General features: G+C 42.9%; 1 protein-coding gene across 1 annotated transcript; it reads left to right on the top strand.

Moving 5' to 3' along the window:
• Positions 1-770: 770 nt before the first annotated feature.
• cers6 (ceramide synthase 6) lies at positions 771-13,124 on the top strand. Its single transcript, XM_076170103.1, has 11 exons — positions 771-1,165; positions 1,778-1,883; positions 2,085-2,215; positions 5,859-5,916; positions 6,920-6,970; positions 7,084-7,176; positions 9,504-9,632; positions 9,841-9,947; positions 11,288-11,444; positions 11,619-11,642; positions 12,112-13,124. The coding sequence occupies exons 1-11, from the start codon at positions 996-998 to the stop codon at positions 12,268-12,270; spliced, it is 1,185 nt and encodes a 394-aa protein (XP_076026218.1). The 5' UTR covers positions 771-995; the 3' UTR covers positions 12,271-13,124.
• The last annotated feature ends 205 nt before the right edge of the window (positions 13,125-13,329 follow it).

Genomic DNA, 13,329 nt, shown 5'->3' with positions numbered 1-13,329 from the left:
TGTCTGAGGTGAAACATTGAACAGTTCAATCACGTATTCATGCGTGTGTGGTTTAACGCTTAATAACTTTTTTTTTTTCTTTTTTTAAAGCAATGTTGTTGTTTTTGTAAATAATGTAATAAATAGATAATAATGATATGTGTTTTTTATTGTGTCTTTCAGGTGAAACAGTATATATTTTAATTGTGTATTACTTGTTTCTTTCTCTTTTTTTAAGCAGCTTTATTTGTTTTTGCGAATATTTTCTTCAAATGAACATTCGGGTGGTTGTTTTTCTTCTTCCACATTTTGTTTTATTTACGATATGCAGAAAAAATGAAGACGATCCAGTATTTAGGTCAAACTGAACACGTTGTGCTACTGACGACGGCACAAAGCTGCCAGTAGGTGGCGGTCAAACACCTCGATGCCCCTGACTGAAGTGTTTCCATGTTTCTACTTCATTGTTTTAGAATGTTTGAGTCTGACAAACACTTACACACGGCATACCTGTGTGTTTGGGGGTAATTATTGTGTGTCACCTCACTCGTCACGGCAGCAACTAATACGAAAAGCAGAAACAAACAAACAAACAAACAAATAAAAATTAGAAAGCTTCAATGGTGCGTACTGTTGATTTCAGCGAGAACATTTTCACTTCTCTGTGGTGCGTTTAGGTTCACGTTTCCACACAGGCGCGCACACACACAGCTCACAGTTTGCCCATTGATTGCGCCGTGATGCAGTCCGTATAACGTGCGGTGACTGCGTGTCTGCGTCTTGCATGACATTTCAACGCACCAATCAGTGGCGGCGGAGCTGATGGAGTCCACTTCCCCACAGTGGATGATCTGAAGGGGGGGAAACAGACGGCCGATCTAGCACCGATATCGCACCATCAGCCTCACGGAGCTCTTCAGGAACACCGGGCCACTCGGGATCTGTCTCTCTCGCTCTCTGTCTGTCTCTCTCCGTCTCTGTCTACCCCCTCGCTCACGGCGCTCGGCTCCACAGAGATGGCCGGTATCCTGGCGTGGTTCTGGAACGAGAGGTTCTGGCTGCCTCACAACGTAACCTGGGCAGACTTAAAGAACACAGAGGAGGCGACGTTCCCGCAGGCAGAGGATCTGTATCTGGCGTGTCCTTTAGCCTTCTGCATCTTTATGATACGGCTTGTTTTCGAAAGGTGGGTTATAGAATCCCCGACCACACAGCAATGGCGATGATTTCGCCGTAGTCCGCCGCGGCTCGTCTGGCTTGTCAGTTACCCAAACAATGGCATCTTATCTGGATCGCTCACAGATCAGCGGGGATAATCACCTTTCTCTCTGCGGGCCTGCAGCACTGCGCGATGCCTGCCTGCCTTTTCTTTATGAATTGATCAGTGCTCGCATATTGCAGCCAGTGGCAAGATGCAGAATCCAACATTACCTGGCCACTTATTGTTCTATCTCGTCTCTTCTCTGCCACGCTGATTGCAGACTGAACCCCCTCTCTCTCTGTCTCTCTGTCTCTCTCTCTGTCCCGTTTGTTACACGGTGCATTTTGCATCATACTTACTTGGCACCATTTGTACAATCAATGTTTCCAACCAGGCACATGTGGGACAGGTGCCATGGCCATTTTGAAGGCCTTTGCCCCCTTTTCAAATATCATTCTGTGGTGTTCAGTGTTAAAATAAGTGAAGTTTGATCTGTGCTATTTATAAATGATCAGTTTCTCTGTGTTTGTTCTTCCTCCACGTGTCTGCATGTGTGTATTAATCTGCTTGTTGTTGTGATAAATGTTTCATTTGCAGGTTTATTGCCAGACCATGTGCCATGGGCCTGAAGATCCAAACAAATGGGCCACAGAAAGCACAACCCAATGCTATCCTGGAGAAGGTTTTCACTGCTATCACCAAGGTAACACACACACACACGTCTTCATTACTGCAGAATACACTCAGGTGCCACTTCATTAGATACGGTCCTACCTTTTGTAAAGCTGATAATGCTCATTGTTTGATCGTAGCATTGTACTGGAAAGTGTATTTAGTGGAAGAGGATGTTTGGAATGCTGCTCTTCCCACATTCCTGTTAAGTGTTCCCACCTTGTCTCACCAGCATCCAGATGAGAAGAGGCTGGAGGGTCTGTCCAAGCAGCTGGACTGGGACGTGCGCACCATCCAGCGCTGGTTCCGACAACGCCGCAACCAGGAGAAGCCAAGCACTCTGGCCCGCTTCTGTGAAAGCATGTAAGGGGCACACACACACACACACGCACACTGATTTCTTAATACCACTGCTAAGCATTACAAAGCACAAACACAAACAGAGATGTGTGACTTGCTTGGCTGAGGTATTCCAATCAGGGTGGACTTAATCTCTGCTTCTGCTGTTGTCAGAGTTGCGTTGTTGTTGCGTTAGGTATAGAGGCTCTGCACCGTGTTGTTGGGCTTCGGCTGTAATAAAAACAGACACAATGTTCACCGTGGTTTGCTTTGCTCAGGAAACCTTGTTTAAGCTTGTCATGTTGATTTTCATACTTTAGGGTAATGAATGGAAACTCGGGGCCGCCTGTACAGTAAGGAAACACATTCAAAGCTCCGTAGTGTACTTTGGAAAACAGCTGGAAGTATTTTAAAATGTACATAATTTGTTGGAAATAGCGGGGTAAGATCAGAAATGCATGTTTGGTCTTTTTGTAAAAGTGTAAATAGTGGTATTTCCATAGAAGATGCTGATGTGAATGTTGGCTGGACTGTAAGAGAAGAGTGAAGTTCTGTCCCGCTTTCAAAACAGCACAACCACGCAGGCCGGAACAAAGACTGGCTAATCTGCAGAGTGGAGTGTTTGCCATCAGGGAGGTTGTAGTTACTTAACAGTGTGATGTTATAAAGGCCAACGAGCAAGTGTGACTGTCAGAGCAGTCATGTCTGACACCAGCCGAGCCAATCTGGCAGTGGGACACACAGGGAGCCTCACAGCTTCTGATCACCCTGAGGCTGCTGTTCACTCTGGAGAACTCCGTCAGCTGATTAGACTCCCAGTGCAGGCGAGGAGAGAGGAGAGGGCGCTGCAAAAGACTCAAACGCTCTCTGGTAGACATGAAACCGGATCTTGGCAATGGATGGAAGTCTTCCACAGTATCTGCGGGCTTCTCCAACATGCTCAGACGCCGTTTGTTCTGTTGAATCTAACGCACCAAAGCTCTCGTCTGCAAACGTGCGAGTGGCTGCAGATCACACCGGCCGTCTGTCCTGGTGCTGAAGGTGCAATTCCCCCAGCTACGGTCCATCCAGCAGCGATTGTGTCCTCACGTGCCCCTGTAGGAGACTGACTGAACTACATTGTGTTTCAGACATCAGGATGGCGGATCTGTCTTTCTTCTTCTTTTCTCTGTGCAAACAAAGAGCCGCACGCCGCCGACACGTTTGGTGCGCTCATAATGAAGAATCAGCTCAGAGTTTATTCTCCAGCTGTTGTCGCTGCCAGATCGTACAGACTCGTAGATTCAGTTTAAGTAAATTTATATATGACTTTACTGCAGGGTGTCTACGCTTCAGAAACTCCTGGAGAAGAATTTGAAAAGATATTAAATATCTTTGGATAGACTGTATTTCCTGAATTTGTTCAAGTTGAAAAACAAATATTGATTTTGTTGGAAACTGTATGACTTTAATTGTGATATTAGTGTGAAGGGTGAAGCTGTCCTTGTTAGTGATGCAAAGGGGGGGAAAGCACGTGGACGCAACAACACAGTCGCCATAGAAACGAGGGGAATCTGTGCTTTTTTTACCTCCCCCACACACACTGAGGTTGACAGCAAACACAAATACCTGTGTGACAATGAAGTGCGTCCAGATTCTCCATTGTTCTTTAAATAGTACACACACACACACACACACACACACATTCAAACACACTTAGGCTTGAGTCCCTTCACTAATCAGCGCTGGATGGGCCGAGCAGGCAGAAGGAGACACCTGCTTTGTTGTCCTTCAAAGTGCTCACGTCTGATCTCATCTTCCTCCTCGCCCTCTCTTCTTCTTCTTCTTCTGTCAGACACAAACACAAAGAAATCACCCAAAGCTTTTTAATCGACACAAAGACGACGCAAATGTTGGAGATTTCACTGCAATTAAGCCTCACATCATAGTTTGATAGAATTTCAGACTTAACTAACACGTTAAACATCATATGTCCATAAAAACAACAGTTGATGTTCTAACATTTCAATTTCTCATTTTGTTATTCCGCATTAAGTTCTTGCATTTTAACAGTTGAGTGCGTTCAAACCTATTTTTAGATTTTATCCCAATTATGCCTCTTCTCTGTAGGTGTGATTGATTTTCATATCAGCAAGCAAACAGCCCCGTCGACACGCGACAACAACAACAACAGCAGCTAATTAGGATGTTTGTGAAGAACAGCTGAGGAATAATTCAGTTCATTTGTGGTCTTTACAGAGAACAAACACACACATACACACACACACACACACATTCCCCATAAAGCAGCTGCAAACCGTGTCTGGGATTCAAACCAAATCATACAAACGCACAATGTAGATGTAAGCAGTCTGCATTATTGGCTGGAGAGTAACAGAGGCACGACTGATCAACTTGTCTGTGCCTTGTCAACCGTTTGAATGCAAACCAGCTGCTGCTCGCCACCCGGAAACGTGACAAAACTCAATCAGTGATGAATCAACCTGAGCGTGTTTTTATGACTGTATTCCAAAGCTGGTTGCTGCAAAAACAGCCTCATTAGTGGATTTATGACAAGTTATTTATGCCCTGGATTCCTCCTCCCTCATCAAATGTAAATGTTTTATTAATGCACAATAAACTAAATATAAAACGCTCATGTTTGCTGTGCGTCATAAAACATGGCACCAGGCTTATTTTAAGCATGATTAATAGGTTGTTCACCGGGCAGTTTCACAAGACGGCAGCATAGTTCCGTTAGCCGCGGTTACCACCCAACACTAATTGATTAAAAGAATAATTGACGAGCTGCTGCTGCTGCGTCGTTTGTAACTGCAAAAGTGAGAAAAATCCTCTTTGTGCTCGACTTCAGTCAGAATCTATTCAGGGAAAGCAGTTGTGAGTCATCGTGATTGGACGTACGTACGTTGTATCGCAGTGATTCAAAAGCACTTGAAACAGACTGTTGCAAGATTGATGAACCAGTTGCCATGCAACAGTCTTTACACGGTGCCAAGTTGAGTTGTCCGGTTTGTTTGGTTTTACCGTACAGTTAATCAAAGACGGAGCGGTTAATAGCATCCAGGGGCCATGTGCTGCGTGCCGATGTTATCTCTGGGGCTCATTAAACGGCAGCAAATGATCAAACGTCGATACACAGCAAACGGCGTGCTGTGATGCATGGAACTGCGCTGCTTCAAAGTTGAAAATATGTTGGATGGATTCACCAGGATTCTCTTCCATAGTGACAGATGCCAGATTGTGTTGAGTTTCCTTTTAAAACTCAGGGTTAATATCAAAGAACTACCCACTGTCTTATATAACTTACATATTTCTCTTTCATTTCTCTTTCCAGCCTGTGATGTTTGAATATTCCAGGCTGTGATGTGTGTGTGTGTGTGTGTGTGTGTGTGTGTGTGTGTGTGTGTGTGTGTGTGTGTGTGTGTGTGTGTGTGTGTGTGTGTGTGTGTGTGTGTGTGTGTGTGTGTGTGTGTGTGTGTGTGTGTGTGTGTGTGTGTGTGTGTGTGTGTGTGTGTGTGTGTGTGTGTGTGTGTGTGTGTGTGTGTGTGTGTGGTTAAACAAAGTTCCTGGGCTCTCTGTAACCTCGAGTTTAAATTGGTCCAAGGCGACGATATGCCAGTGTTTACTTTGTATTTTCATTCAGTGTCTCCCTTTTCTTGTCTTTCAGGTGGAGATTTACTTTCTACCTGTACATATTTACCTACGGAGTGCGTTTTCTTAAAAAGGTAAGTTCTAAATGTGAAGGTGTCCCGTGTGTGTTTGCAGTTTCGGCATGAGTCACCGAGGCGTTTAGGGAAGAATGAAAAGGAAGGAGTCTGTAGTTCCCTTTGAGCAAAAACCACTCCTCCTATGCTGCAAAACACAACCAGAATAGCTCCGTGGATCTGCTTTATCTTCTAATACCTCTGTGTCCTGAGGAGAGTGAAGCCATTTTATCTGAAACCTGATTAATATAATCTTAATTGGAGACAGAAACAGTGGAGGGAAATCTCCCAGAGAAACAAGTTGCATGACGAAGCACTCTGCGAAATGAGTTCATTCGCCGGCAAAGCCTTCGTCAGGTCCAAGTCCCCGGGGGGATTATTAATAGCAGGAGGCGGAGAGAGTAAAGTCAGTGATAAGTCAGTGTTTGCCTGTGTAGCACATTAAGTCCAGTCTGATCTCCAAACCCATTATAACAACACCGCAAGGATCTCACACACTCACACACCACTCCGACTCCAGCCACAATCCATTAAATGTCAGCGGCCACTTTTGATTTACATGCGTTCGATCTTAAATAAGGAGAAAGTGGCTGTTTTTTTTGGAGATCCAGGTTACTACAGGAATATGAAGTTGCGTAACGCTGCACTGATACTGCAGTAGTGCCTGTGCTTTTTTTTTCATTGAAAGCTTTTAAAAATGAATCTGGTGGATTTGTGTGGCTATGTGATCCAGTTTCACTACGCTGTGTATTCAATCATACAGTCTGAACTCTATCGCAACACAATCAGTCTCTTTATATCTCCGTTTTATAACATATTACATCATAGCTAAGAAATGAACGAGGGAGGGGGAAGTCATTTCTTTTACCAAACAAGATGCTTGAAACTATAATTGTCCATTTAACCCATTTTTCCTTTAACTAACTTGGTTATTTAACAAGTCAACACCACTAATATTATACTGTTCACAGTTTCATTGCATCTTAAGTTGTGAATAATTAATCACTGTTTTCCTCTCCTGAAGACCCCGTGGCTATGGAACACTAAAGAGTGCTGGTACAACTACCCATACCAGGTAAACACTCCCTCTTCCTTCATAATCCTTAATAACAGCTCCATTCAGCCATAGCCGTAGATAATACCGCTCAAATATCTGACTTAACCTTGGTGCCTTGTGTGTTTCTGCAGCCTCTGACTGTGGACATCCATTATTACTACATTCTGGAACTTTCTTTCTACCTGTCCTTACTTTTTTCCCAATTCACAGACATCAGGAGGAAGGTAAGATGGAATGAAACACTCATTAACCTGGCATTTCTTATAACATTGATGCTAGACTACATAGTGTGTTTACCTCTGTAGGTTAATGCAAATAACAGAACAACAGAGACGCGAAATTAGATGAACATACAGTAACTCCTATATGGAAATAGACAAACAAACATCTAGTGCAGTCAAGTTGGCAAATTCTCTAATCTGCAAAATAAATGTGATTTGTTCTGTTGGAATTAAATACAATAAACTAATAAATAAGGGCAAATTACTTCAACAACTTCAAGAATCCATGCAACATAAATGCACATTTCCTTTTGTAAACTAAGCTATTGTGACGCACAGCAAACTACATACACAGTATTGACATGTGGCCTTCGTTGATGTAATATTCCATCCTCTCTAGGTGTCATCCAGTTTATGATCATGAGTTATTAAGAGCCAGACAGTCAATTTAGGTCTCCATTCTATGGACGGTTCTGGCAGGTGTAGCCTTCAAATGTCAGACTCGGTCAGTGTTTGTGTGATTTATGCTGAAATATCAGTTTCACTCCATCCAAGCATCCTCAGTGGGCACCGACCCACTGGAGCCCACTGTCATTCTCACTCTGTCTGACTTGAAACTGACTATACTATACTATACTATACTGGTTTTGGTTCATTTAATATTAATTTGCATGCCTCCCAGCCATGGTCTTATTTCTGTCTCCACCCCATCCCCTGATCCCCCCCCCCCCCCCCCCCCCCCCCCCCCCCCGTACCCACCACACACTCACTGCACTCACAGCCACCCCATGATGCCATGCTGTGTATGCCTTCACTCTGTCATCTCTTTGTTGACTGTTGGCGTGTTGTCTGTTTTTGTTTCTCCTTTCAGTTTTTTCATGCACAGTACTACACTGAGGAGGTCCTCTGCATCCCCTGCCAATTCCAGTATGTTCTCCCTGCACACTCTTGCCTTGCTTTCATTCTATATCTTGCAGCATCTTCCTTCTCATTCTTCCTTTTTCATTTTCTGCCCATTTTTGGACTGCCATCCCTGAGACATTGGACTAGTTTAAGGGTTAGAGGAATGCTCCCACATACCGCCTCTCTGCAGCTGTATTCACCTGGAGCTCTCATCCAGGCCACCCAAATGTACCGGCTAAACACAGAGGCTGGCCCAGATCCATGCTGTTACATAGTCTCACAAAACCTAGAGCTCACATTTGCACATTTTGACACACAGACAGAATCCAATTCCAAAATGATTATAAGCAAACACATGAAATGCATTATAGCAACAAATAGGGTACAATTTGAACATGGCTGTCACTCTGACCAGCACAAAGTACATAATCACAGGCGAGGATCTATCCAAGTACAAATGATTGCTAAAAGGGCAGAATGCTTTGCCCAGAAAAGGCTGAGTGAAATGGAATATAAATCAGATGTTACGTTGATCAATTACTATCATTATAGCACTTTCTCTTACCTTTTGTGAACAGCTCTGTCACTCACAGTAGCACGCGAGGAAAATGGGATGCAGAGTCGCACAGGCACCGTAGACGCATAACAAGAAGATAAAACAATGATTGACTGTGTTGCTTTATTTGCAGGTGTAAAATGTTTATTGTTTTACCTATGATTGTATTTACGTACTGTAGATTTGATTTTGTTTACATGCGACCCTAATGCGCCTTAGCTGAATGGAACAAATGGAGCATTGAATTCATGTACATAACTCCAAAAGATGACAGCTCCTCATAATAATCCCACTATTCAGGCGGCGGATTCTGTGCGACACGGTGTTGCAGTTAAGAATGAATAGATGAGTCACGCCGCTGTTGCTGTCGTTCGGTTGCGGATCAGTGAAATTAGGTCATTGTGAAGATATTCGGTGATGTCGAGAGCAGAGTCACGTTTTGTTACGTACATAAGATGGAAGATTTATTTGTTTGTTTGTTTTAATTTGCTGTGCAGTCACCAAATCCCCACTGATGAGACTGTTTAGTGCAACATCAACACCCGACTGCTCCCATCCTAATACTGCATTTGCATGTGTGTCACTTCTCATTGCACCTCCTCCCTCATCTGTGTGCCTTGCTCACTGTGCAGGGCAAGAAAAGTGCTAAACAAACAATGCACATTTCAAGGTCAGGAACATGCCAACACTGTATGTCTCAGTGCTTCTTGCAGATATGACACAACACAAAATGGGGCCCATTATGTTGCATAATAGCTCCCTGTGTTCATTGTAGTCAAAATGAGGAGCCCTTCCATTCTGCACAAGACGAGAATGATCTGGTAGCCAGTTTTAAAACGTTTTCTCATTTCTCCGGTCACTGTTTCCTCAGGATTTTCTGATCATGTTCCTGCACCACCTGGCAACAATCTCCCTCATTACCTTCTCTTATGTGAACAACATGGCTCGGGTAGGAACTCTGGTTATGTGTCTCCACGACGCCGCCGATGTGCTGATGGAGGTGAGGACAGCGGGACGATGATTGTAGAATTAAATACTGTGGATTTTGTGTATTAGCTGTCCTATCTTAAATATATACATTATATCACAATGGATCATATACTGTACCTATTGCATATTGGATTTGTGTTTTTACAGTTTTCCCCATCCCATTTTCAAACAGATTTCTGGCTCCATATTGAAGTAAAGTCTTTATTTCCTTTGCTTAGGCTGCCAAGATGGCCAACTATGCCAAGTGTCAGACGCTGTGTAACCTCCTCTTTGCCATGTTTGCACTTCTCTTCATAAGTTCCAGGCTGGGAGTTTACCCTGTCTGGTAGGTTCCACTCAGCTTTACTGTGTAACACTGATAACATCTCTCTGATAGGATTTAACCTCACTGCAGCGGCGTTGGCGTGTCATTGAATGAACTTCAGTCCAACACTTTAACGACTCCAGAAGCAGCTGCTGCCTGAGTCACTCTGCATATTTTGACAGGCGGTCATTGAAAAATACACGTCAAAGCATCTCAGCTCTTTTGTCATACTTTCTCCAGCTTTCATTTTAGGCACATTGCTATGGATTTTGTTGCTAAGTTATAGTTACTATGGATACAGCAGCTTAAGCCTCTGCAAGGAACCCCAGAACAAATGAAAAGTGCATATTGTTGTTGTCACTGCTTTAGTTTTATCCGATTGTTAAAATATCAAAGTGGTTTCTCGTTATGGGTATCTTTTTTTATCATTTATTGGCTTTTAATGTTGCTTTTTGGCTTTTATAACCTGCATTACCAGAGATTGGAGTGTAGTTTTCCAGTGAGGCAGCTGCTGGTGTCTGCTGGCGTCTCATCAGTGTTTGGGGTTATTAATTATCAGGGTGCAGATGAACTCTCTATATACCGACATGCATTCAGGGACATACATACTGTAGGTTCTTTCATTTGCCCGCTTCAGCAATTTAAGGTTGTTTTGGAATTCCAGAGCCAGCAGCCCCTCAGTCCTCTGCTTTTGTTGTCACACACACATTAGTGACGACTCTACAGTACATTTTATTTGGCCCCAACCACGACAGTAATAAAGTTGTCGCTACTGTAAAGCTGTTGCCATGGTTTCAGTATCTGCAGGGTGATTCAGAATCATTTGTGATAATTGGCCCAGAGATAAATTTAACAGAAATTCAAAATGTTGATTATATGGGATGTGAAGTGGAGCTGAATAAGCTTTTTTTACTCCCAAAGCACTTCTCTCTCATTAGCCATATTAATTAGAATACATTATAAACTTGCTGCTAATCATATTAAAAGGTGAACAAATGCCTGATGTACCATATTTATAAGTGCTAGAGACCTGGATCAGGCAGTCTGTGACAAATGAAGAGGTGGAGATGAGCCCACTTTGTTTTATTACTCAGTGTTACGACCGGTTTAGCTGAAATCTGGTAAAGCTCAGGGAAGAACCCACTAATTAATTCAAATAATATGTTTGGAAATGATTTGGTACAATCTCAATAGGAAGAATAGCTGCTATATTTGTCCCTTGATAGTTTAACGGCAATTTGACTGATAATACTGCATATGTCAATTAAATTGCCCCATAGTAACTAATGGGGCAGAAAATGTTCTTTTGCTCTCAGATTTGCCTGCAATGTTTCAATTCACAAAATCTCTCCGTCCTTCAGGATTTTAAACACCACCTTGTTTGAGAGTTGGGAGATCGTGGGGCCTTACCCGTCCTGGTGGGTGTTCAACCTGCTCCTCATCCTGCTGCAGCTTCTTCACTCCTTCTGGTCCTACCTCATAGTGAAGACAGCGTGCCGAGCCATCTCCAAAGGAAAGGTGAGGCTGAAAAGAGAAATGTTTGAAAAATCAGTGATGGTGTGAGAATAGATCATTTCAAGACGATGTCACATTCTAGGTGACAGATGAGGCGTGTGTGTCATAGCACTGTAGAGTCCTGTGCTGTTTTCACCTCTGATTTTCCCTTTTCTGTCCCCTGTGTTAATCACCAAGGTTGGAAAATGGAATCCTTTACATGTAAGTAACATTCACGTGCATCAGCTCAGCCTAACTGTGTGCTCAGCATGAGCTCATGTCACACTGTCACTTTTAGTATCGCCACATTTTTCCCCGAAGCGTCTCATTTTATCTTTCATCTCGTCTTGCCATCTGTTCCGTCTTTTCAATACAGTCGCTGTATTTGTAAAAACGTGAATACTTTCTTTAATTTTTCTTACACTGAAAGAGGAAATGCGGATGATTAAACACACACACACGTAAAGAAGCTATTTGGATTAATCTTCACACGGCATCTAATTTATGTGTCTATACACTTGGCAGCGCTTGAGTTTGCAAATAGATTTTAATGGTAATTATAGCTTTTTTGCTGAGCATTGATTGGCAGATTACCTCCCTAGATGACTCACTCAAGCTCATTTGTTACACTGTGATGCATAACTGTCGTGGAAAATGGCAGTGATGTACGACGATCCATTTACTTCTGCAGGTTTCTAAAGACGACCGCAGCGACATCGAGTCCAGCTCCGACGAGGATGACAGTCCTTCGTCCAATCAGAAGCACCACAGCAGCGCCACCAACGGCACCAACAAAAGCCACGGGACCAACGGCTACCTGGCAGGAGCCATGTGTCCAGACGAACACTGACCAAGCTGAAATACGTACCACAGGAGCCATGCTACAGACACCATCCATCTTTGTGTGTGTGTGTATGAGTGTGTGTGATGGGGACATGAATAACATTGCCTGTCTGGTACTGGAAGTTCTTCATAGATTACGTGAATGCAGTTTTGTCATCGGATTTTATTCTGAACTAATTTTCCTCTTGCGATTTCTTCTGTTCATCTATATATTTGCATTGAACTGCACTCAAATATCACAGCACTCCTCTATCGGTACAAACAAACAAACCAATCAATCAATGAAAGCATTCCACGTTATGGTGTAAGCATGCTACTCAAACATCCAGTAGTCTGGCATACGGGGGGTGTTTTTCTTACGTTTGTGTCTTTCTATGTTATTTATTTTTATAGATGTGTTTTGCAGATGATGGTCAGATGTCTAATGTACCTTTGTGTCAAGTGTTAAGGATGAAATGAACACAGCAGTTTTCCACACGGCGCATCATGGTGTTTGCAAAATGCTGAAGATCTGGGTTTACTTTCAATGCTACACCCCCAAAGATATGCCAAAACGATGAGCGAGTTTGTCTTCACTCACCCAACGGATTGTAATGTGTGAAGTTTACTCACATTTTGAAACGTACAGTCATTCTCCACTCAAACTGTGTACGAGATGTCAATAACAGTATTATGTGTGTGTGCAAAAGATATGGCTAGACGCTGTATTCCCTTACTGAAGCATTTTGTTGGGTATTCTGGTACACTTCTGGTAAAAAAAAACAAAAAAAAAAACGATTTCATTAAAAGGTCATTTGCCGTGTTGAGAGGCAGACATGAGTTGTTTGAATTATTCAATAAAAAATATGAAGATCACAGAAATATGTTTGGATTTGTTTCATTATAATCTCGCTGCAACTTCTTCTTCTTTTTAGGCCTGTGTGTTATTAGAACACACATTCTGCCCAGGCTTGTTCAGCCCTGACAGAGGTATGCATTCTAATGAGTGACCCTCTGGTTTAAATATTCCCGCTCCGGCCTAGATTGTCTATTTGTCCACTGGAATTTTCCTTAGTGTCGCATAACT

Source organism: Genypterus blacodes, unplaced genomic scaffold (genome assembly GCF_046128005.1).
Source record: "Genypterus blacodes isolate CSIRO-AG114 ecotype Tasmania unplaced genomic scaffold, CSIRO-AGI_Gbla_v1 ptg000214l_1, whole genome shotgun sequence".
In the NCBI taxonomy this organism is placed as follows: Eukaryota; Metazoa; Chordata; class Actinopteri; order Ophidiiformes; family Ophidiidae; genus Genypterus; species Genypterus blacodes.
Note: the sequence above shows the minus strand (reverse complement) of the source record. Positions and strands in the feature narration are given on the sequence as shown.

What these genes read in the sequence shown, in the direction of transcription:
- cers6 (XM_076170103.1), top strand. Translation starts at nt 996, where the DNA reads ATGGCCGGTATCCTGGCGTGGTTCTGGAACGAGAGGTTCTGGCTGCCT. An exon ending in GAGTGCGTTTTCTTAAAAAG is followed by an intron (nt 5,917 to 6,919) that starts GTAAGTTCTAAA and finishes CCTCTCCTGAAG; the next exon opens with ACCCCGTGGCTATGGAACAC. An exon ending in TCACAGACATCAGGAGGAAG is followed by an intron (nt 7,177 to 9,503) that starts GTAAGATGGAAT and finishes CTGTTTCCTCAG; the next exon opens with GATTTTCTGATCATGTTCCT.